This window comes from Bufo gargarizans, chromosome 2 (genome assembly GCF_014858855.1).
Source record: "Bufo gargarizans isolate SCDJY-AF-19 chromosome 2, ASM1485885v1, whole genome shotgun sequence".
NCBI classification, from domain to species: Eukaryota; Metazoa; Chordata; class Amphibia; order Anura; family Bufonidae; genus Bufo; species Bufo gargarizans.
In genome coordinates this window covers 19356529-19381951 of record NC_058081.1, presented here as the reverse complement: position 1 = coordinate 19381951, position 25423 = coordinate 19356529, and the positions used below count along the sequence as shown (strand labels likewise).

Here is a 25423-nt window from a genome sequence, read left to right as displayed (position 1 = left end):
GATTGAGGGATTATAGACATATTTGCTCCACACAAGGTTTTCTTGAGGAAAGTGATAATAAAGACATAATTTAATTTTTAATTTCAATACATAACTGGCCTCTTAGGTTATTATGTTTCATACCGCTTATTATATTTTGCAGAAACCACTCAATCAATTCCTGAGGCGTCAACCTCACTGGTACCGACAATAGTTGTTGTTTCATGTGTTGAATATGCAGTGGTCCTCTTTTTGGTTCTTCTTATCATCTGTTTGAATGCAAGAAAAGGTGAGGATAAAAATCTTTCAGTATGAACTGTGAGATTCATTGAATACCATTACTGCCAATTAGGAGGATTCCACAGCCCTCATCAGGCTCTTAAATAACGCTGAGTGAATCGAAGTTCACAAAATCGATTTAACTTGAAATAGTGTAAAAAATAAATAAAAAAATCATACTTACCTCATTCATTTGCTCGCGACTGACCTGCCACCGCCATCTTGCATGAAGATCTCACACGAAATCCCATGCACGGTGACGCTTGCCGGCGTGATGACGTCATGCCGGGCCACACAAGATTTCGAGTCAGAACTTCAAGCAAGATGGTGGTGCCCGGCCCATCACAAGCAAATGGATCAGGTACTGTAAGTATGATTTTTTTTTTTTTAAATCATGTATGAAGCCATTCATCACGAAACACATTTTTTTTGTAAAATTCGGCGAAGCAACTGAATCAAATTTTACAATAATTCTCTCATCTGGGCAAGGCTAAATACAGCTTTCCAGGGTGATCAGAACATCAGTGCTTAGAGGCAAAAAGGAACCAGGATTGAAGCAGAAAGTAAATAGAGGAGTCCGGTCTGGGGTCTGAATTGCTTTTATGGGTCTCATCTTGGAACTAAGTTCTGATGCCGGCATTGCCGCCACTGCCTCTCCCCATTTACGGATGAAAACATCCGGCGTCTGAGGGGAGCAGCCAATAGCAAGGGTGACGGAGGTGAGCCTCTCTAGTGTCACCCTTGATGCTAGGGAGGCTCATCCCCATCACTGCCTTCTATTGGCTGATCAACAACCCCCCCCCCCACCTACGGCGGATGTTTTCATCCACGCACGGGGAGACGCAGCTGAAGGAGTCTATCACCAGTTGCCTTCCTATCCAGCTATTTGCATAGACACATACGTAACTGTGGTTTACCTGATTAAAACACAGTTTTTCTTTTGATGATCAGAGACTCCCTTCCTGAGTTATAATATTTTCCCTTAGTTTTGTAAATTAGGTGCAATGAGGCCATCACCGTTGCTTTTGTTGCACCCATGCCCCGCTCCTTTCTGTGACCAGCTCCTCACTGCCTTGCCATTGCTTGGCCGTATCAATCAAAGCACCGAAGGGGGGTTGGCTTCAGAAAGGAGCAGAGATTGAGTGCCACAAGAGCAACGTTGACTCCCTCATCGCACTAAAGGCCTAATTTACATATTAAGAAAAAAGTATCATAACTTGGGAACCGAGTCTCGGATCAACCAAAGATAAACAGCATTTTACTCAGGTGAACTACAGCGATGTGGCTATGCAAACAGTTACTGATGACAGATTCCCTTTAAGGCCTCATGCACATGAATGTGTACTGGCCGGGCCCGTGCTGCGGACCACAAATTGCGGTCCACAATGCACGAGCACCGACCGTGGGGCCCCCGCATATGGATATAGGACCTATTCACTTGAATGGGGTCCGCAATCCGCATCCAACTGTCCGCACTGCAAAAAAGTTGGCACAAACAGAAAACCCACGGAAACACTTCATAGTACTTCTATGGGATTCCGATTCGTGCCCCCGTTCCGCACCGCAACTCCAGGATTGCGTACCCATTCAAATGAATGGGTCAGCATCCCTGATGCGAGGTGTACACAGCCGGTGAACGTGTATTGTTTACAGGCCGCAATATGGCCACGGCCATGTACATGAGCCCTTAGGGTCATTATTAACCCCTTCATCCATTTTCACATACATGTACGTGAGGGAATGCGGCTTCTTGCCACATACGTGCATGTACGTGATGTGATCGGTACTGGAGCTGCACCCGCCCGATCTGCAGCATAGGTCCGGCTGTTACTGAAAGCCGGGCCCCTGCTGCATCCGCCAGCATCGATGTATGCGGTGATGCCGGTGGATTAACCCCTCTGATTCCATCAGCCCTCTGTGCAGCACTGACAGGGGGCTGATGGTTGCCATGGCAGCCCCGATGCCTTCCACAGGCATCAAAGCCCACCAGCTACTGAAGCCTGAGGGCTGGGTCTCCTACTGTTCTGTCTTCATACAAGTTCACACAGTGTGCAGTCTGACATTCAGTATAAACCATTCCTGTCTTCCAAATAAGAGGACTGTTTTCTATAGTCTAACTTGCTTATTGGTCAACAGGATTGTGAATTGGTAAAACTACAAGAATACAAATGGCGTGTGTAAGTAAAACATATAGAATAGCATGCACAGTAATACATTGACAGAGAAAGCAGATGTCCAAAATGGCTGCATATACATAGATTTCATGGCTAGCTAGCAGAAATAACTCCCTGAGTGACACTTATATCTAGCTGAACAGCTCTGCAAACATAATGTCCCTGAAACAAAGTACATCTCACTCACCACATATACAGTACAGACCAAAAGTTTGGACACACCTTCTCATTCAAAGAGTTTTCTTTATTTTCATGACTATGGAAATTGTAGATTCACACTGAAGGCATCAAAACTATGAATTAACACATGTGGAATTATATACATAACAAAAAAGTGTGAAACAACTGAAAATATGTCATATTCTAGGTTCTTCAAAGTAGCCACCTTTTGCTTTGATTACTGCTTTGCACACTCTTGGCATTCTCTTGATGAGCTTCAAGAGGTAGTCACCTGAAATGGTCTTCACTTCACAGGTGTGCCCTGTCAGGTTCAATAAGTGGGATTTCTTGCCTTATAAATGGGGTTGAGACCATCAGTTGCGTTGTGGAGAAGTCAGGTGGATACACAGCTGATAGTCCTACTGAATAGACTGTTAGAATTTGTATTATGGCAAGAAAAAAGCAGCTAAGTAAAGAAAAATGAATGGCCATCATTACTTTAAGAAATGAAGGTCAGTCAGTCCGAAAAATTGAAAAAACTTTGAAAGTGTCCCCAAGTGCAGTCACAAAAACCATCAAGCGCTACAAAGAAACTGGCTCACATGCGGACCGCCCGAGGAAAGGAAGACCAAGAGTCACCTCTGCTGCGGAGGATAAATTCATCCGAGTCACCAGCCTCAGAAATCGCAGGTTAACAGCAGCTCAGATTAGAGACCAGGTCAATGCCACACAGAGTTCTAGCAGCAGACACATCTCTAGAACAACTGTTAAGAGGAGACTGTGTGAATCAGGCCTTCATGGTAGAATATCTGCTAGGAAACCACTGCTAAGGACAGGGAACAAGCAGAAGAGACTTGTTTGGGATAAAGAACACAAGGAATAGACATTAGACCAGTGGAGTCCAAATTTGAGATCTTTGGTTCTAACCTACCGTGTCTTTGTGCGACGCAGAAAAGGTGAACGGATGGACTCCTACATGCCTGGTTCCCACCGTGAAGCATGGAGGAGGAGGTGTGATGGTGCGGGGGTGCTTTGCTGGTGACACTGTTGGGGATTTATTCAAAATTGAAGGCATACTGAACTAGCATGGCTACCACAGCATCTTGCAGCGGCATGCTATTCCATCCGGTTTGTGTTTAGTTGGACCATCATTTATTTTTCAACAGGACAATGACCCCAAACACACCTCCAGGCTGTGTAAGGGCTATTTGACCATGAAGGAGAGTGATGGGGTGCTGCGCCAGATGACCTGGCCTCCACAGTCACCGGACCTGAACCCAATCGAGATGGTTTGGGGTGAGCTGGACCGCAGAGTGAAGGCAAAAGGATCAACAAGTGCTAAGCATCTCTGGGAACTCCTTCAAGACTGTTGGAAGACCATTTCAGGTGACTACCTCTTGAAGCTCATCAAGAGAATGCCAAGAGTGTGCAAAGCAGTAATCAAAGCAAAAGGTGGCTACTTTGAAGAAACTAGAATATGACATATTTTCAGTTGTTTCACACTTTTTTGTTATGTATATAATTCCACATGTGTTAATTCATAGTTTTGATGCCTTCAGTGTGAATACAATTTTCATAGTCATGAAAATAAAGAAAACTCTTTGAATAAGAAGGTATGTCCAAACTTTTGGTCTGTACTGTACTTGCACAAAGATGGTGGAGTTTAAGATGGAGAACTGCATGGAACAGCTATGCTGATGTCCTGTAGTCTGTATGTAGACTGAAGACTGGGCTTCTCCTTCCCAGAATGCCTTGCACTACCCACAATGCCTAGCACCTCCCACAAAGCAATAATCTTTATTAACAAGAAAACAAGGTGCAATACATTTTTACCACCACTAGATGGTGCTGTCACCTAACCCTCGGCAACTGTCAGCTTCTTACTGTGTAAGACGCCGACAGTTCAATTCAAAACAATACATAATGTATTGTACTGAATTAAAACAGGGATCAAACCCTGAAAAGGTGAAGTCCCACAGTGGCACAAATATAAAATGTAAAAAAAAAGAAAAAAAGTGTTTTTTATAATAAACATATTTAAGTTTCAAGTAGAAAAAAAAAGCCTCCTCACCATAAAATAGTGTTTAAAAAAAATTCAAATAAAAAACAGACATATTAGGTATCGCCGTGTCTATAATGATGTGCTCTATAAAAATGTCACATAGTCTATCACCTCAGGTGAATGCCCAAAAAAAAATAAAAAATGCTATTTTTTGTCACCTTACATCACAAAAAGTGTAATTCCAAGTGATCAAAAAGACATATGTACCCCAAAATAGTACCAATCAAACCGTTATCTCTTTCCGCAAAAAAATGAGACCCTATCTTAGACAATCGAACAAAAGATTAAAAAAAATATGGCTTTCAGAAAATGGAGACACTAAAACATTATTTTTTTTCTTCAATACATGGACATATCAGGTATCACCTAGTCCGTAAAAATCTTCTCTATAAAAATATCACATGATCTACCCCCTCAGTTGAACGCTGTTAAAAAAAAAGAAACTGTGCCAAGATAGCAATTTTTGGGTCACCTTGCCCCCAAAAAAGTGTCATATTGAATGATCAAAAAATCATATGTACCCAAAAATGGTAGCAATAAAAATGTCAGCTCTTCTTGCAAAAGAAAGAGCCCCTGCACACGATGATCGGCAGAAAAATAAAAGAAATATAGCTTTCAGAATATGAAGACACAAAAACATTATTTTTGTTTTCAAAAATGCTTTATTATGTAAAACTGAAACAACACCAGCCATTTTTTACCTTGCCTCACAAAAAGCGTAATATTGAGCAATCAAAAATCATATGTACCCCAAAATAGTACCAATAAAACTGTCACCTCATCCCGTAGTTTACAAAATGGGGTCACTTTTTGGGAGTTTCTACTCTAGGGATGATTAGGTGGGTCTTCAAATGTGACATAGCAACTTAAAATTATTCCAGTGAAATCTGCCCTCCAAAATCCATAACGCGCTCCTTTCCCTCTGCACCCCGCCGTGCACCCATACAGCAGTTTACGACCACATATGGAATGTTTCTGTAAACTGCAGAATCAGGGTAATAAATATTGAGTTTTCTTTGGCTGTTAAACCTAGAAAAATTGATTAATATGAAAAATCTGCAAAAATAAATTGAAAATTCTCCTCCATTTTCCTATAATTCCTGTGGAACACCTAAAGGGTCAGCAAAGTTTGTAAAATCAGTTTTGAATACCATAAAGGGTGTAGTTTCTAAAATGGGGTCATTTATGGGTGGTTTCTACTATGTAAGCCCCAGAATTGGTTCTAAAATTCTAAGCCTTCTAACATCCTATAAAGTAAAATGATGTTTACAAAATGATGCCAACATGAAGTAGACATCGCGGAAATGTACAGTAACAACTATTTTATGAGGTATCACAATCTGCTTTAAAAGATTGTTCCCCACCCCTCCACACACACACACACATATACACTCTGTATAGTCCTCTATGAGTTGAGACGCAGATGTAACCTGATCCCTCAGTGAGGCTGATAATTCAGTTTCCACTGATCATAAATATTTACTAAAGTTGGATTCTCCTGTAAACTGAGAGTTTCACTACAATAGTAATTCTTTAACTTCTTATTTTCACAGGATGACAAGATAGTGTACGCTGTGGTGAAACCCTCCGCGACCACAACAGCAAAGAAGCCTCCAGGGTCAGAACAGTCCGAGGTTGTGTACACCTCTGTGAAGAAACGATGACATCTCATATGTTCCAGGATGTTTTCCTGAGTTATTGGCTTACATAAGAGATGGATTTTTAATACATTATTATTATAGTGATCCACAACTATTATAAAGTGCAGGCAAGATGGTCCGGGAATCACCAGAACTGGAAGATGTCAGCAAGGAAGAATGGATTAAATCTCTCAAACAAGAACTTAAAGACTCTTAGCTGGCTACAAAAAGCTTTACAAGCTGTGATACATGCCAAATGGGGTACTAGGTACTAACCATGCAGGGTGCCCAAAGTTTTCCTTTTCTGTTGTTTTGAAAATGTAAAAGATACAAATAAAAGAATTGTTTTAGCTTAAAATACAAAGGGAATGTGTCCTCTTAAGGTTACTTTCACACTAGCGTTCAGAACGGATCCGTCTGCATTATATTGTAAAAAAAATTCTAAGTGTGAAAGTAGCCTGAACGGATCCGTCCAGACTTTTACATTGAAAGTCAATGGGGGACGGATCCGTTTGAAGATTGAGCCATAGTGTGTCATATTCAAATGGATCAGTCCCCGTTGACTTACATTGTAAGTCTGGACGGATCCGCACGCCTCCGCACGGGTGCTTGCAGCGTTCGGGTGTCCGCCTGCTGAGCGGAGCGGAGGCTGAACGCTGTCAGACTGATGCATTCTGAGCGGATCCGCGTCCACTCAGAATGCATTAGTGCTGAACGGATGCGTTCGGGGCCGCTTGTGAGCCCCTTCAAACGGAGCTCACAAGCGGACACCCGAACGCTAGTGTGAAAGTAGCCTTAAAAGGGTTTTCCGAAATGTAAGTATTGATGACCTATCCTCTGGATAGGTCATTAGTAGTGTTGAGTGAGCATGCTCGTCTGAACACTAATTTTACTCGAGCTATGCAGCCAATAAACATGCATGTAAGTACTGCCATTCACTGTCCTATCACAGTGAATATCACACAGATGTCCTCCCCCAGTTCTTCATCTGCCACATTCATAGCGTCGTCTTTAATTGTGAGCAGCGATCGTTTGAGTAGACACAGCAGTGGGATGGTTATGCTGATAATAGCGTTATCACCACCAACCATTTGTGTGTATTCTATCAACGTTTTTTAAAATCTCACATAGGTCTGACATCAATGCCCTCTCCTCGCTTCTGAATACTGGCAGTTGACTTGAAAGGTGACGATCATGTAGCAGCTGGTATTCCACAACTGCCCTTTGCTGCTCACAAAGCCTGGACAACATATAGAACGTAGAGTTCCAGCACGTGCTCACGTCGCACAACAGTCAGTGAGCTGGTAGCCGCAAGCGCTGCTGCAGCATTGACAGACCGGCTGAAGCTGTGGACTACTTGTGGAAATGGGCACATACGCGGTGCGCCTTCACTAGTAGTTCTGGCAAATTGGGGTATGTTTTGATAAACCGCTGAACCACTAAGTTTAAGACGTGGGCTAGGCATGGCATGTGTGTCAGGTTGCCGAGCTCCAAAGCTGCCACCAAGTTACGGCCATTGTCAGACACAATCATGCCTGGTTGTAGGTTGAGTGGAGAGAGCCACAGCTTGGTCTGGTCCCTTATACCCTGCCAAAGCTCTGCGGCGGTGTGCTGTTTGTCCCCTAAGCAGATCAGCTTCAGCACGGCCTGTTAATGCTTACCGACTGCAGTGCTACACTGCTTCCAGCTAGCGACTTGATGGCTGATGGCTGCTGGAGGTGGAAGTGGAGGAGGATGAGGCAGAAGAGGAGGAGAAGTGGGGGTTGGAGCCAGTAACATAGCTGCTTGCGCAGACCCTAATGGACGTAGGGCCTGCAATCCTGGGCATGGGTAGCACCTGTGCAATCCCAGGGTACGACTCACTCCCGGTCTCCACCACATTCACCCAGTGTGCGGTCAGAGAAATGTAGCGTCCCTGGCCACCAGCACATGTCCATGTGTCTGTGGTTAAGTGGACCTTCCCAGTAACTGCGTTGGTCATGGCACGGGAGATGTTCTGGGACACATGCTGGTGTAAGGCGGGCACAGCACACCATGAAAAATAGTGGTGGCTGGAGACTGCGTACCGTGGCCGACATCAGGCTGCGGAAGGCCTCAGTGTCCACAAGCCTATATGGCAACATTTCAAGGGCCAGTAATATTGAAAGTTGGTAATTAAGTGCTGCCTCTTCCAGCCTATTGCGGTGCTGCGGATCCCTCCCCCTCTGTACTGCTGTCCTCGCTCGGCTTTTCACCTTGCCATGTTGGGTCAATGACCTCATCGTCCAACACCTCCTCTTCCACTTCCTCACTCTGTTCATCCTCCTGTCTTGACCTAACCACAACATCAGTGATTGACAACTGTGTCTCATCGTCATCCACCTCGTGAACTAATGATTGACGTTCACCACCGTCATCTTCTTGAGACTGTGAAAGCTCAAGAGGTTGTGAATCAGGGCACAATATCTTAGGTCCCTCTTCAAGCATGCTGGCCGGAGGGCCAAATCTAATAGTGGAGCTGAAAAGAGCTCCTGGGAATATCCGAGTGTGGGATCACTCATTTGGCAGGCCTCTTCATTGTGGGAGGAAGGATGATCTGAGCGAGGAGTTGGCTGACCAGACTCTTGGCTACAGAGACTGGACTTGGTGGAAGAGAGGGTGGTGCTTAGCTGACAGGAAGTATTATCATCAGCAAAAGGGTTGAGTGAACCCGATTTTGTAAAGTTCGGGTTCGTACCGAACTTTAGGATTTTTGGACCCCGAACCCGAACATTTCTGTAAAAGTTCAGGTTGGAGTTCGTGTTCACTCTGCTGTGCTTAGTGTAGGGAGAGTATGCTGCTGCTGTGAGTGAGAGAATAGGACAGAATCTGTTATCAGAACTCCAATTGACATCAGCGATCTACATAGATATAGTTGTGTGGGTGCAGTGCACAATCTTTTTACCCTGCCCTGAGCCCAGTGCCAGAGAAAAACAACTTTTATCCGTTTGTTAGTTAGGTGGGCGACGGCGGCCATTTTATGCAAGCTCAGTGCACCAGCACTGCATCTGTGCTTTTGTGACATTCAAATCCAAGCTTGAAACACTGCAATAATATCTGGCTTTAAAAAAAGACACACATTTTTGGTAATATCCTATATCTGGTGCCTTTGCAGGATTGGTCAGTATGCAATTTAAGCTAGAAAAACAGCTATAATTTTCTGGGTTTTTAAAAACACAATACAATATTTTACAGCCCTTGCTGCATCTGCACATGTGAAATTCAAGCGTTATATACAGCTTTCATATTCTGTTTGCAAAATACTTAATATTGCATGCAGCCCTTGCTGCATCTGTGATTGTTAAAAACAAGTTTTAAAAACTTCAATAATTTTCTGGCTTTAAAAAAACACATATTTTTGGCAATAACCTTCATTTTGGGCCGCATTAGTCAGTGTGCAATTTAAGCTAGAAATACAGCTATAATGTTGTTTGTTTTTAAAAACACACTTTTTGGGCAAAATACACAATTATACAGCCCTTGCTGCATCTGCAAGTGTGAAATTCAAGGGTTATATACTGTTGTCATATTCTTTTATTAAACAAACACCCATTTTGGGAAAATAACTTAATTTTGCAGCCTTTGCTGCATATGTCGTTGGGAGATGCACACTTTAGATACTGTGGTTCTATTCTGTTATTTGAAAAAAAAAACTTAAAGGGAACCTGTCACCAAAAAATCGCTTATTAAGCTGTTCAGAGTACCTTATAGTGCTACATAGTAGTGTCCTATAGCACTTTTTCGTCGTTTCCCAGCATTTATCTTAATTGAGAAATCGATGTTTTATTCAGCTGCTGCCCCGTGTTTCAAGTCAGGCTTGAAGTCAAGGGGGCAGCGGCCTAGGCGTCTCCAATCCTGCTTTTCCGGCCTCTCGCCGCCTTGATTGACACGCCGCATCTCAGTGCCGGGACCGCGCTCTCAGCCCGCATGCGCAGTAAAGGGCTGCTGTAGCGCGATCCCAGCTCCGGCTCGTACACTCAGCCGGTTTCAGTCTCGCTACTGCGCATGCGCCCGCCAGCCTTACATACTCGCGCCGGCGCACGGCATCTTCTCTTACTGCGCATACAGAGCGTGATCTCGGGCATGAGTATGTAAGGCTGGCGGGCGCATGCGCAGTAGCGAGACTGAAGCCGGCTAAGTGTACGAGCCGGGTTCGCGCTACAGCAGCCCTTTACTGCGCATGCGGGCTGAGAGCACGGTCCCGGCACTGAGATGCGGCGTGTCAACCAAGGCGGCAAGAGGCCGGAAAAGCGGGATTGGAGACGCCTAGGCTGCTGCCCCCTTGACTTTAAGCCTGACTTGAAACACGGGGCAGCAGCTGAATAAAACATTGATTTCTCAATGAGGATAAATGCTGGGAAACGACGAAAAAGTGCTATAGGACACTACTATGTAGCACTATAAGGTACTCTGAACAGCTTAATAAGCGATTTTTTGGTGACAGGTTCTCTTTAAATTGCTGCCTTGTCTGGATCTGTACGTGTGAGATAAACACTTAAGATACTGTGGTTCTATTCTGTTATTTGAAAAACAGCCATTTTGGGCAAAAAACTTAAATTGCGGCCTAATCTGGATCTGTACGTGTGAGATACACCCTTTAGATACTGTGGTTCTATTCTGCTATTAATAAAACACTCTTTTTGGGCAAAATAAACAATTTTACAGCCCTTGCTGCATCAGCACATGTGAAATTCAAGGGTTATATACTGCTGTCATATTCTATTATTAGACACCCATCTAACACCCATTTTGGGCAAAAAACTTAATTTTGCAGCCATTGCTGCATATGTCATTGTGAGATACACACTTTAGATAATGTGGTTCTATTTAGATATTTGAAAAACAGCCATTTTGGGCAAAAAAATTAAATTGCGGCCTAGTCTACATCTGTACGTGTGAGATACACCCTTTACATACTGTGGTTCTATTCTGTTATTTGAAAACCAGCCATTTTGGGCAAAATACACAATTTTACAGCCTTTGCTGCATCTGCACGTGTGAAATTCAAGGGTTATATACCGCTGTCATATTCTGTTATTAAACAAACAGACATTTTGGGCAAAAACTTAAATTGCGGCCTAGTCTACATCTGTACGTGTGAGATACACCCTTTACATACTGTGGTTCTATTCTGTTATTAGCAAAACAGCCATTTTGGGCAAAAATCTTTAATTGCGGCCTAGTCTGGATCTGTACGTGTGAGATACACCCTTTAGATACTGTGGTTCTATTCTGCTATTAATAAAACACACTTTTTGGGCAAAATACACATCTGCACGTGTGAAATTCAAGGGTTATATACTGCTGTCATATTCTGTTATTAAACAAACTCCCATTTTGGGCAAAAAATTCATTTTCCAGCCTTTGCTGCATATGTCATTGTGAGATACACACTTTAGATAATGTGGTTCTATTTAGATATTTGAAAAACAGCCATTTTGGGCAAAAAAATTCAATTGCGAGCTAGTCTATATCTGTAACGTGTGAGATACACCCTTTACATACTGTGGTTCTATTCTGTTATTAGCAAAACACCCATTTTGGGTAAAAATCTTTAATTGCGGCCTAGTCTGGATCTGTACGTGTGAGATACACCCTGTACATACTGTGGTTATATACTGCTGTCATATTCTGTTATTAAACAAACACCCATTGTGGGCAAAAAAATAATTTTGCAGCCTTTGCTGCATATGTCATTGTGAGATACACACTTTAGATACTGTGGTTCTATTCAGTTATTTAGAAAACAGCCATTTTGGGCAAAAAACTTAAATTGCGGTCTAGTCTTGATCTGTTCGTGTGAAATACACACTTTAGATACTGTAGTTCTATTCTGTTATTTGAAAAACAGCCATTTTGGGCAAAATACACAATTGTACAGCCTTTGCTGCATCTGCACGTGTGAAATTCAAGGGTTATATACTGCTGTCATATTCTGTTATTAGGAACCTATATATAGCCCAAACAAAGTTCAGGGCCCACCCCTAATTAAAGCATAGAAAACTGACCAGAGGAGGTGAGTCAATTCTATTACAAATAACACTAATAGTACTAGAATAGTTCAAAAATAGCATATTTTTATTAGAAAATCACAAGAGGACACATGATTAACAGAGTCACACAAAGACAATTGATACAGGTCACAATACATATTAAAAACCAAGGGGACCGATGGTGAATTGCCGGTACGTATAAATAAAGTGCATGTGCATAAAACTTTCCAATTGGTCATCAATAAGAGGATATGTAATATCCACACACTATGGCTCAAAACTAACATAAATCACCTACTAGCATTATTTATACAACAGATGCCAAAAAATGGACGTGATGATACACACCACATTTGGCTAACTGAGGCAATAAGGTAAATAAAGTTGTAACCAGCACATAGAAAAAATACTGACCACACAATTATGATATACCGTACAGCAACACCACCGGTCCACTCCCCAGCGCACGTTTCGCGTACAGCTTTTTCAAGGGGTACTGGTTGGTGTGGTGAAGGTGATGCCTTAAGTAGGTGGAATAGCTGTATCTCATTTGCTAGTGGGCTGTCATTCAACCAAACCACTTTTATTATTGGTTGGCCTGCCATCCGCATGCTTCAACTCACCTGAACACTATCACATGGTGAGTGCTTTACACATGGAGCCTGGCATTCCACAATGAACACCGCGCCGCAGGCCATACCACGCCGGTCTGGAGGATGGAGGTCACGCACTTACTGCGCGACGATCGTCATCCAGGAGCGGCGGGCGGCACCCCAGCCCGGCGCATGCGTGGAATGTCGGGCGCTCCGCAACCACTATGTTAGGTGAGGGCATGTGGACCAGCCGCTGTTACATATTCAAATTATTCAGATCCAATGCAAGCGAGCCACCAATTTCTAATTGAATGGTTGTAATTTCATTCCAAATGGTAGATTTCAAATGCAGTATACAATATGATAATACGACATCCTAAAATGGAGGCAACATACATAGACACTCATCAAAATGGGCAAGACACACAGCAAATTACATAACCCCATCACTGATCATAATATAAAACTTATTGATGTTCTTTAGGTTTTGGTTATTTTTAATATATATGTATACATATATGTATATAACAATATAGTGCATGGATGTGCAGCGCTGTTGTGCTATACACATATCACACACTGCAAAAAAAAGTTGACGCTTGCACATATAAAAAACAATAATTCAAAAAAAATGAAAGAAAATGTAAAGGTTAATGAATGCAATCAACCTCATAATACATGATAGACTAGTGCATTACATATAATTAGCAATATAAGTCAACCCCAACATTGTAATAAATTGTGCACGACCAAATTAGCAATTCTAACCCGGCCAAGAAGAAGGCTGGAAAAGATTGTGCTCAACTATTTATCTCTCTGTGATGCTCAACATTGTGCACACAAAGATGAGATATTTTCCAAAAAGATATTCAATATTATATGTGATAATAGATTGTAAGTGATATGAATAAAAACATATTGATAATATAATCTCAAAGATACAGAGGGTGAATTGTTACACATAATATAACAAGTGCTGTTATGTGATTGAGTCAAAACCCCTCCCGGTAGCCTAACTATAAATGGGCGCATGACACAATGACATCACCACGCCCATTTATACATGAATACCATCCCCCTAAATGACCCCGAAATCTGTTTATTACATTATTACATACACTGTCTGTCTTTAACCACCTCCGGACCGCCTAACGCACGGATGCGTCCGGGAGGTGGTCGATTCATTCCTTCTTGATGCATCCGTGCGTCATCTCGCGAGACGCATGCGCATCGCGGGCCGGCAAAAGTTCAAGCACTATTTCGTCACCAGCCTGCCAGCCAATGATCGTTGCTGGCAGGCTGGCGATTTTTAAAATCTCCATTCAGCAGCCATCTAACATGTGTTATATGGCTTCCCTGCTCCTCTGCTGGTCCTTTTGGTCGATTGGTCTCAGCAGAGGAGCAGGAATCACAGTGAGTAGCACCAAACACTACACCTTAGCCCCAACTCACCCCCCAGCACCCTAATTAACCCCTTGATCACCCCTTCTTGCCCCTGTCAATTACTAGAGAAAGGGAAAAAAGGGATCAGTGTAAACTGTCACTTTTTTTTCCCACTGGTATTGACTGTTAGGTTTTAGGGATAGTTTAGGCCCCTTGGTTAGGTAGTTTAGCGATCGGTTAGCGCCCAGCCCACCGCACTGTCGGGCATATTTATATCTGCACATTAAGGTCTGACAATATTAGAACCAAAATGGAGATTCACATTACCTTTAAGAGGTTAAACTCTCTGTTGGAATAAGCCAGAGGAGGTCATGATAGTCACTGGCATACAATGTATATTGTTTTAAAAGTTATTACCAACAGATGTGGTATCTTAGAGAATGTCTCACATAAACTGTCTCAACTACCGGGGTCAAGAGAGGTTATTGTTTAAAACACTGGTTTCTCTAAACATATCTGTCTGAGGAACAATGGGTGTTTCATGGCTAAACCATGATATGATAAGAGACGTCCATAAAACACATCTGGTGTGGAATAGATATCTATATCTATATATATATATATATACATATATATATATATATATACATATACATATATATATATATATATATATATACACAGTTGCAAGAAAAAGTATGTGAACCCTTTGGAATGATATGGATTTCTGCACAAATTGGTCATAAAATGTGATCTGATCTTCATCTAAGTCACAACAATAGACAATCGCAGTCTGCTTAAACTAATAACACACAAAGAGTTAAATGTTACCGTGTATTCATTGAGCACACCATGTAAACATTCACAGTGCAGGTGGAAAATGTATGTGAACCCCTATACTAATGACATCTCCAAGAGCTAATTGGAGTGAGGTGTCTGCCAACTGGAGTTGAGATTGGAGGTTTTGGTTAAAGCTGCCCTGCCCTATAAAAAACACACACCAGTTCTGGGTTTACTTTTCACAAGAAGCATTGCCTGATGTGAATGATGCCTCGCACAAAAGAGCTCTCAGAAGACCTACGATTAAGAAATGTTGACTTGCATAAAGCTGGGAAGGGTTATAAAAATATCTCCAAAAAGCCTTGCTGTTCATCAGTCCATGGTAAGACAAATTGTCTATAAATGGAGAAAGTTCAGCACTGCTGCTACTCTCCCTAGGAGTGACCGTCCTGTAAAGATGACTGCACGAGCACAGCGCAGACTGCTCAATGAGGTGAAAAAGAATGCTAGAGTGTCAGCTAAAGACTTACACAAGTCTCTGGCATATGCTAACATCCCTGTTAGGGAATCTACAATACCTAAAACACTAAACAAGAATGGATTTCATAGGAGGATACCACAGAGGAAGCCACTGCTGTCCAAAAAAATATTGCTGCACGTTTACAGTTTGCACAAAAGCACCTGGATGTTCCAAAGCAGTACTGGCAAAATATTCTGTGGACAGATGAAACCAAAGTCGAGTTGTTTGGAAGAAACACACAACACTATGTGTGGATAAAAAGAGGCACAGCACACCAACATCAAAACCTCATCCCAACTGTGAAGTATGTTGGTGGGGGCATCATAGTTCGGGGCTGCTTTTCTGCATCAGGGCCTGGTCGGATTGCTATCATCGAAGAAAAAAGGAATTCCCAAGTTTATCAAGACAATTTTGCAGGAGAACTTAAGGCCATCTGTCCACCAGCTGAAGCTCAACAGAAGATTGGTGTTGCAACAGGACAACGACCCAAAGCATAGAAGTAAATCAACAACAGAATGACTTAAACAGAAGAAAATACGCCTTCTGGAGTGGCCCAGTCAGAGTCCTGACCTCAACCCAACTAAGATGCTGTGGCATGACCTCAAGAAAGCGATTCACACCAGACATCCCAAGAAAATTGCTGAACTGAAACAGTTCTGTAAAGAGGAATGGTCAATAATTACTCCTGACCGTTGTGCACGTCTGATCTGCAACTACCGGAAACATTTGGTAGAAGTTATTGCTGTCAAAGGAGATTCAACCAGTTATTAAATCCAAGGGTTCACATACTTTTTCCACCTGCACTGTGAATGTTTATATGGTGTGTTCAATAAAAACATGGTAACATTTAATTATTTGTATGCTATTAGTTTAAGCAGACTGTGATTGTCTATTGTTGTGACTTAGATTAAGGTCAGATCACATTTTATGACCAATTTGTGCAGAAATCCATATCATTCCAAAGGGTTCACATACTTTTTCTTGCAACTGTATATATATATATATATATATATATATATTCCTGTGTGCATTTATTTAGCGTTTGGACTTGTTAAAGATTAATATATATTATGCAATATTGATGTATTATAACCAAACATTGTTAATATATCTTTATATTATGTGTATCTCACTGAGGGGATATATTCGAGGGGATATAGAGAGCGTAAGTTGTATTTTCCTAAATCTATTCAGAGGAGCTGATGTTATTTCAAACATCATTACTCAATAGCTGAGACAATTAGGTGTATACAAACCAGGGGAAAAGTTAAGAGATTATGGTTCTCTTATCTGACCATAAATAAGATGGTCTGTTAACTGTCAAGATGGATCCATGATGTCTGGGAAAGTGATTCTAAAGTGTCAGAAAGAGTCCCTCCTAATTGATTTAAGGTGGACAAGGTCAAAGTTTAAGTGGTGTAATAAAACAATATATATGTGTTAATTCCTAAAATATTTAAAATTGTTATATGATACAACAGTGCCATCAAGTGGTAGATGGGCAGAAGTTTCTAAGGAATGCCAATTAAATTACATCATCCCCATGATTACCATATGTAACACCCACCTTATCTAATTGGAAATCCCTAATCCAAGAGGGGATGGGCATAGATAAGGATTAGAATATCTGATCCAGTTTTTGGAGAGGAAGTGATCACTTGGGACTTCTTCAGAGAGATTCATCAGCATCACTTCACACATCAGGAACGTACCACAGGACGGGATAGATCTAAATCTTGGAAAGCTGGGTCCCTTCTAAAAAGTCTTTATCCCAAAGCCAGGGGTAATGTATGATTTATTTCATTTACAGTAATTATAAATCGCTCCAATTGGCATATAGTTGAGACCTCATTATTAGTGGGTCAATAGTGTTAAAACAATAATTTTATGGAAAATTTTAATGAACGTGCACATCATTAGAATTCCTATATTATTGCTATCAGAGTGGACTCTCTGATCGGATTTTATTATCCGTAGTTAGGCCAACGGGCATATTTATAAGGTGTCTCTTACTGCCATATTCTTTGATTGAGCATAAGGGATTTTCTACAGATTTATTTCTATAATTATTTCTTTGTGGTTGTTGCATTATAATATTTTGATAATCAGTACATTAATCGGTAATAATTTCATAAGCGAAAAAGTAGTACTGTATTATACATGGTGTAGTAAATTAAGTGAGCCCGGCGTAAACGGTGGAGCACCATCTTGTGGTCAATTTTGATATTATCCTTGTATTCATTTGTATGCCATTTTTACTGCATGTATTTATAATAAATTATATTTTATATAATTAATTGCACCCTGTTTCATTAGCTGCACAAATTAACTTTAGATCTCATCAATAAAAGAACTGACATTTATATGTCCGCCAATTAAATTTTTCATTTGTCATATTTCATAAAAATATGAAATCATAATTTTTATGATTTCATATCTTATATGAAATAAATACCCAACATATTTTGGAGGCACTGCTGAGATTGATTGGGATATTTCTATAACCAATTTGTGCAATTAGTGAAAATATTCCTTAAACCTTATTGGCAAGTCAAATTGTTGTTGTTATTGATTATTGATCAGAATCATGAGTGTAACAGGCAGCGACCCAGGTAATGGCCAGGCTTTAGCAGGTAGTCCATCTGACCCAGGAAAGATAATCTCTAAGGTTATCAATTATGTTAATTCCCGTTTGAAGTTTGATAAAAATATAGATGAATTCCTCTCTGTCCTCAAAAATGCCTATGGGTTGGCATATAGATCCCCAAACTGGGAATCTGAAGAATTCAAACTGTTATTCTATGATGCTATGCCAACCCATATCAAACTTAACTTAGCCAGAGATCTTGATATTGATCCTCCCTTGGATAGGTTGGTGACGGCTGCCACTATGCTGTATAATATCAGTGAGTGCCATTCAACAGGTGAGAGAAGGTTTAAAAATTCCCCAGTTCAAAAAGTAGCTGAAGCTAAGGTAAACCCTAGCTTGGGATTTGAAAGCCAGCCACGAAGGTTCCCTCAGTCTACAGGACCTGCTCAACAAGCCCAGCGACAACAGGTAGGGCCACCCAAACAGACCAAACCCCAAAATAATAACATATTAGAGGGGAAATATTCAGGTAATGGGAAGTCTAACTACTGTCCCTATTACAATAGCGGTCCCCAGGGATATAGGCCCTATAACAATAGAGGTTACCAGGGTTATAGACGTTGGGATAATAGGCCCAGACAACAGACGGAAGATAGGCAGGAATCCTTGAATTCACCCAGGAGTAGGTAACCTACCAATAACCAGGGTGCCCAGCAAAGCCAAAATGTGCCCAAACCAAACAGGTTTGATCAGCTGGTAGAGCAAGTGGCCCAGCTGAGCAATATGGTAAGTAAGTTGTCCCAGTTATCTTCAGAAAAACAGCCTAATCCTTTTTTAGGTCCCAGCAATTTAACATCATAAAGCAGATTGGGCCGGGTCAGAACCCAGGCCACTGTAAGAATATTAAGTTGATTGTGATAGAATCTGATGTGATTCCTAATTCTATGTTTCCTTGCAGTACCTCTGACCCTGAAATTAGAGCCAGGGGGGAAATGTCTAATATGTCATTTGTCTTGCAGTCTAATTATGTCAATTCAGTTTACCAGATGTCTGTTCCAGTGTATAATCACATCGTTCCAGCATCTAGCCATGAGCCAGCTGTGACTTGTGATGTCACACAGCTTGTGCCAAAGGGGGGGGGGCTAACGCTGCTCCTCCAGTTTGTCCTGGGAGACTCAGGAATGCAGAGGTCACGGAGCTGCAGAGAGGTCAACCTCTCAGACAGCAGATGGGTAAACATCCTAACTTTCTCTGTGATTTGTTGCAGGTGGATGGCCGATACTTTGTGGATATATATCTACAAAATGAACTTATCGGACCAATCAAAGGATTAATAGATACTGGATCACAAGCCACCATTTTATCTTACACCTATTTCCAACAGGTTTCATATTTAACATCAAAGAAGCCACGATTAAGGTCATTTGATGGCTCTTTGATAAGTGTAGGTGGAAATGCCTTACTGGTAAAAGGAACATCCTGGTTGACATTTAAGATTGGCAAGAAGACAATTAGACATCCCACATTGATTGTGGATCTTCCATATGATCGGATGATCATAGGAATCGATTTATTAAAAAGATTGAGTCCCATAGTTGATTTCATTAATGAAGCAGTATGGACTCAGGTGAAGGCACCCATTGCCTATGAATACTCTTGCAACACACAAGCACAACGTGTCATGTGATCGAAGAGAAACCTAACTCTATTGAAGTGCATTTCAGGAACAATCAAATACCGGAGGTCACAATCCTGAAGAATGGTAAGCCCGAGGAAGATATCAATGGTGCTGCTCACACCATTACCATTCAGAGGGACAAAATCAAAAAGGTAACTCTGGATGATGATATATTAACCATTTCTCTTGAAAGGGGGAATCAAGAAGTCTTGGATCTGACCAAGCACATTCAATCGATGGTATGGATTGAAAAGGTCAATGACAATTTATTGATTCCCGTACAGGTAAACAATATAGCCCGGGTGAAATATGCCAAGTTGGATTTGAAATCTGAAGCGAGTTACATAAGCCTAGGACTCTTTAAACAGGTCACCAATCCTAAAATGATTAAAAGTTCCTCTCCACAGGACCAATGGATTCATGATCTGGATAGAGAATCCCAGAGTCATAATGTTGTTGCAAGATGTGTTTTATCTATCTCCATAGGAAGTAAAACTACGGAGCACGTTTTCATCGTGATAAATGAACCACGGTATCAATTGTATATAGGTAATGACCTTCTGCACCGATTTGCCATACAGATTGACATGGTAAATAACACCTTATGGTCCAGATTGCCGGGAAACCCAGAGGGGTTCCAGGATGAAGAACAAGCCTTACAATGGGGACAACAGATGCCCTATGCCGTAAGTATCATGGTTGCTGAGAAAGTTGAAATTCCTGAAGGATGCAAACCATTTCTTCTCCCCATTAAAGTAAAGAAGGGACAGAAGCTGAAGAACGCAGATGCGTTGATCTGTTTATCCAACAGAATGCAGCAACTCGGCCTAAAGGTAAAACCTACTCCACTGATAAATATCCATCAGGATCCGTTACATATGGTAATTCATAACATGGTTCCCCATAGCATATCCCTACAAAAGGACACAGTAATTGGTTTAGCTATGGATTCGGAATACTACACATTTGGATTCCAAAATGATGTTATTGGAATAATTCCTGATGAATACCTGACAGAGGAACAAACAGTGGAACAACATTTTTCCTCAACCCCTGAGGGGTTATTTAACATCCATTCTGTTTATTCTTTCAGCTTTGAAGAGGGTACATGCCACATCGAAGAGTCATCATTGGTTTTCAACCATGAGATCGATGAAAAAGAGTATGAATCATACCAGCAAGGAAAGGATAAGGTACGCTACAACCAGAACGATTTAACTAGTGAGCTTGAAGAAGCTTACGAGTTAAGTCACGTTAACCTACAACAAGGCAGCTCTGTCAATTAAGACAGCTATAATGACCACTTGCACCAATTCAGAGTAAACTAAAAACCAACCAAGTGGAGTATTGTATCAAAAAAATTATCATTTATTATAAAATATAAAAGATGGAGAACAACGGGATGTTGTGATACAGTACACGGAGAAAGCACAGGGTAAGCACATTCAAAAAGAGCACCATGGACCTGCACAAATTAGTGTGCAGTAAGGTACGGTCAAAAAGATAGGATAAAGACTGAGGCTCTGGGGACCCCAAAAAGTATCTGATATGATAGTCACCCCAATAAGGGTATGGTACACACGGCACCACAGATACTGGGTAAACCCTGGAGTCTCAGCTGGTATACCCTAATAATGTGGGCATCACTGTCAGTCCAATGTTATAATAAAAAAGTAACAAAAGATACAGTAGGTGGACGTCTGAGTGTATGGAACCTGGTGAGAACACATGCAGAGGACCCCACATAAATCTAGCACATACTAATGCGGACCGTACCTGAGGACATGGCGGCAGTTGAAGTGACAGACCCTGGGCGCGGGACCTCGACGCGCGTTTCACCTCACGGCTTCGTCAGGAGGTACTTAGCATTGTATGGACAGGGTATATATAGGACATGATGGGGGTAGGGCAATGGATAGAAATTACCTTGATTCGGCACATCTGTGGACCACACGAACGGGCGGGGGAGGCTCCATGATAGGCAGCGCCATCTTTCAGCGCATCCACGTCTGCGCACCGCGCATGCGCGGCGACAAAACCAGACGAACCGGAGCGCATCGAGATGGCGTCACCCAGCGCATGCGCACCCCGCGACCCCCGTGGAACGCAGGTGAGCCGCGGTCCATGTCTCAACCAGAGACAAAAGAACGGGACGTAATCACGCAACTGCCATAATACTACAGGCACACACTGTCGTGACCTCACCAGGCCCCACACCCACAGGAATATTCATGTAAAAGAAAGAGACATCAGTAAACCTGTGACATTAGAACAATACGTAATGGCCGTGACATAATCATAAGTATAACCATTAGTGACGTGGCTACATGATGTGCACATATAGTGACACATCATATAGCAGAGATAATAAGAAGAGTGACATATAGGGGGTCCATACAGGTGGAGTCACAATAGTGATTGCTATAATGAGACCCTATAGTTGATACATAATGACAATAATAATAAACGTGTAATGTGCTGAAGGTTCATAGCAGTGGAACCACATTATAATCAGTGCCGTGCTCATACATTTAAATAATAACATTGTGCATAAGAAAAAAGGAGAAAAAGGAAAAAGATTATATCTATAAAAACATTACGTATATAAAATAATGCTCTCAGTCATATTTATAAAATCATTAGTATACGTGATCCAAAAATGGATCTAATCCGATCATATAAATCAACATTACCAGTTAAACCATAATGCACCCATCGGATATGCATAGCAGTGTAATCTCTCGGATTACAAAAGAGTAGTCCAAAAGACAAAACCATAAAGGATATATGGATCTCAACGATGGGTGCAGTAAGGCGGTAATGCGAATAGAAACAAACATCCACTGATGTTCCTAGGAAAATAATATAGTATAAAAGAACTTTATCCTGTGGGCCCGCTGCAGAGGTGATGGGGGCGCGTGGGGCGACACCCCGGGCAACAACAAGCAGCCAGGGGGGTCACCCAAGGCGCTCCCAACCAACCACCCAGCAGGAACACCACAAGGGTACATAGACGATCATAAACCGGGAAAGGGGTGACCGGGGTGGCACCACCGGCAGCAAAGGCTGCCGGCGGGGTCAACCGAGACACCCCCCGCCGCCAAGGCAGGGAACAACACCAGGAGCAATGTAGACAATGGTGGTGGTGGAACCGGGGCAGACAGACCGACACCGCAGGCGCCGAAAAAGCCATATGTGGGGCCAATCTAAGCCCCCACGACCCCACAAGAAATTACAGAGGACAACATCGCAACAAAGATAATATTAGCGGAGCCCAATATGGTGCCCCGCCATCGAAGATGGTAAATGTCCTGTGGATATGTTGCTAGGAGATCTCACGAGCATCCTCTCCTGTGGAGATTATATCGTCCCGGTGGGTAACTCTATCCATCGTCACCAATAACACACAGAGATGAATCATGATCTCAAAAGAGAAAAAGAGAAAAATATTACAGTATTATAGGAAATACAGTATATTAAAATAAAACCTAAGAAATAATATTATATACCCTGTAATAAAATTTGCGCATATTTCATAGAAAGGAAGAGAAGCTGTTGGATTCATTGAGGCCGTATGGGGTGACGGTATCGAGGTTGACAATCCACCTGGTCTCTCTGCGGAGTAGAGCCACTTTAATGTTGCCGCCTCTGGACCCAAGATGGATTCTGTCGATACCCCTTACCGTCAACCCCCCTGGATCGGATCCATGACACCTGCGGAAATGTCGTGGAACCGCCTGCAGTGACTCCCAGTCCTTCTCAGGAGTGTCCGCCGCTGCTCGGATCCTACAGACATGTTCCAAAACTCGTGTCTTCAAAGCTCTCTTTGTCATACCGACATAAGAGAGATTACATGGGCATGTGATAAGATATATTACAGCCACACTGTTGCAATTCATGTAGTGTACGATCTTAAAATCTTTTCGGCCTGAGGAGTCACTGAAGGCGGTAGAACGAATCATGAACCTACAGGCGGCACATGATCCGCAGGAAAAGGATCCCCACTTAGGACCCTTGCTACCAAAGATACCCCCCCTAGGTGAGGGAACGTAATGACTCTTAGTGAGGATATCGCGCAGATTACGCGATCGCCTCCACGTGATCTGGGGATATGTGGGAAGACATACCGCCAGGTCACCATCTGTATGAAGAACCGACCAATGTCTCTTCAGAATGTTCTGAATGAACCTCCATTTCGTATTGAAAGGGGTGATAAATCTCACACATGTGTCCCGATTATCCCTTTTCTGAACTTTACTCACCAGCAGGGAGTCTCTAGATGTTTTTTTAGCTCGTTCGTAACCCCGCTGTATGGTATTGTACTGATACCCTCTTTCGAGGAATCGTTGTGTCAGCACGCCGGCTTGTTGTTCGAACTGTTTATCGTTGGAGCAGATCCTGGGAGTTCTTAAGAACTGCCCTGTAGGTATTGCCCGAATCGTGTTGGGATGGTGAGCAGAGGAGGCTTGGAGAAGGGCATTGACGGCAGTAGACTTTCTGAAAAGATCGGTGGACAAATAGCCGTCAGATCCCTTGATAATCATTATGTCCAGAAATTCGACATTACTAAGGCTGTATTTCCAAGTAAGTCGGATGTTACGTGTATTCTGATTGAGACGGGCCAAGAATTCCTCTAAGGCCGGAATGGTATCATGCCAGAGGAAAAATACATCGTCTATATACCTAGACCATAGGAGTGCGGCATCGTATTCCGGAGTATCCTGGACAATTTCTCTCTCCCACAGCCCCAGGAACAGGTTGGCATAAGAGGGGGCACACGATGCCCCCATAGCTGTCCCCTGGAGCTGTAGGAAGAGGCGGTCCTTAAATAAAAAATAGTTGTGCGTGAGCATAAATTCTAGTAGTGTCAAAATAAACTCAATCATACCATTGTCATAATCTGACATGGTCAAAAAGGATCTAGATGCCCGCACTCCCTGGTCATGGCATATAGACGTGTATAACGATTCGATGTCGCATGTGACAAGGACCACGTCTGGATCGACATGAATCCCGTTGAGTCGTCTCAGCATGTCGGTGGTATCTTTGACAAAAGAAGGAAGGGTTTCTACGCTTTTCTGGAGAAAAAAATCAATAAACTTTCCCACATTGGTGCACAAGCTGCCGATGCCCGAATTAATCGGACGCCCCGGAGGGTGAGTACGACTCTTGTGCACCTTCGGGAGCAGATATAGAGTGGATTTGACCGGGAAGTCAACCCTCAAACCTTCCATCATTTTGGTCGTGATAATACATTGATCACAAGCTTCTGCAAGGATATCATCCAACTTGTTCTTATAAAGTGTAGTAGGGTCGCTCTCAATTCTACGGTAGCATTCCTTGTTATTCAGTTGCCTAAAGGCCTCTCTTTCGTACATCTGCACAGGCCATATCACGACATTTCTTTTATACTATATTATTTTCCTAGGAACATCAGTGGATGTTTGTTTCTATTCGCATTACCGCCTTACTGCACCCATCGTTGAGATCCATATATCCTTTATGGTTTTGTCTTTTGGACTACTCTTTTGTAATCCGAGAGATTACACTGCTATGCATATCCGATGGGTGCATT

At 42.2% G+C, this 25423-nt stretch overlaps 1 protein-coding gene across 2 annotated transcripts in view; it reads left to right on the top strand.

The window, feature by feature from the left end:
- LOC122929233 overlaps positions 1–25423 on the top strand; it is a 294557-nt gene that overhangs the window by 34700 nt on the left and 234434 nt on the right. For both annotated transcript variants that reach the window (XM_044282743.1, XM_044282744.1), the window contains one exon: positions 143–268. In XM_044282743.1, coding sequence (XP_044138678.1) covers positions 143–268 — 126 coding nt within the window. The remainder of the gene's footprint in view (positions 1–142; positions 269–25423) is intronic.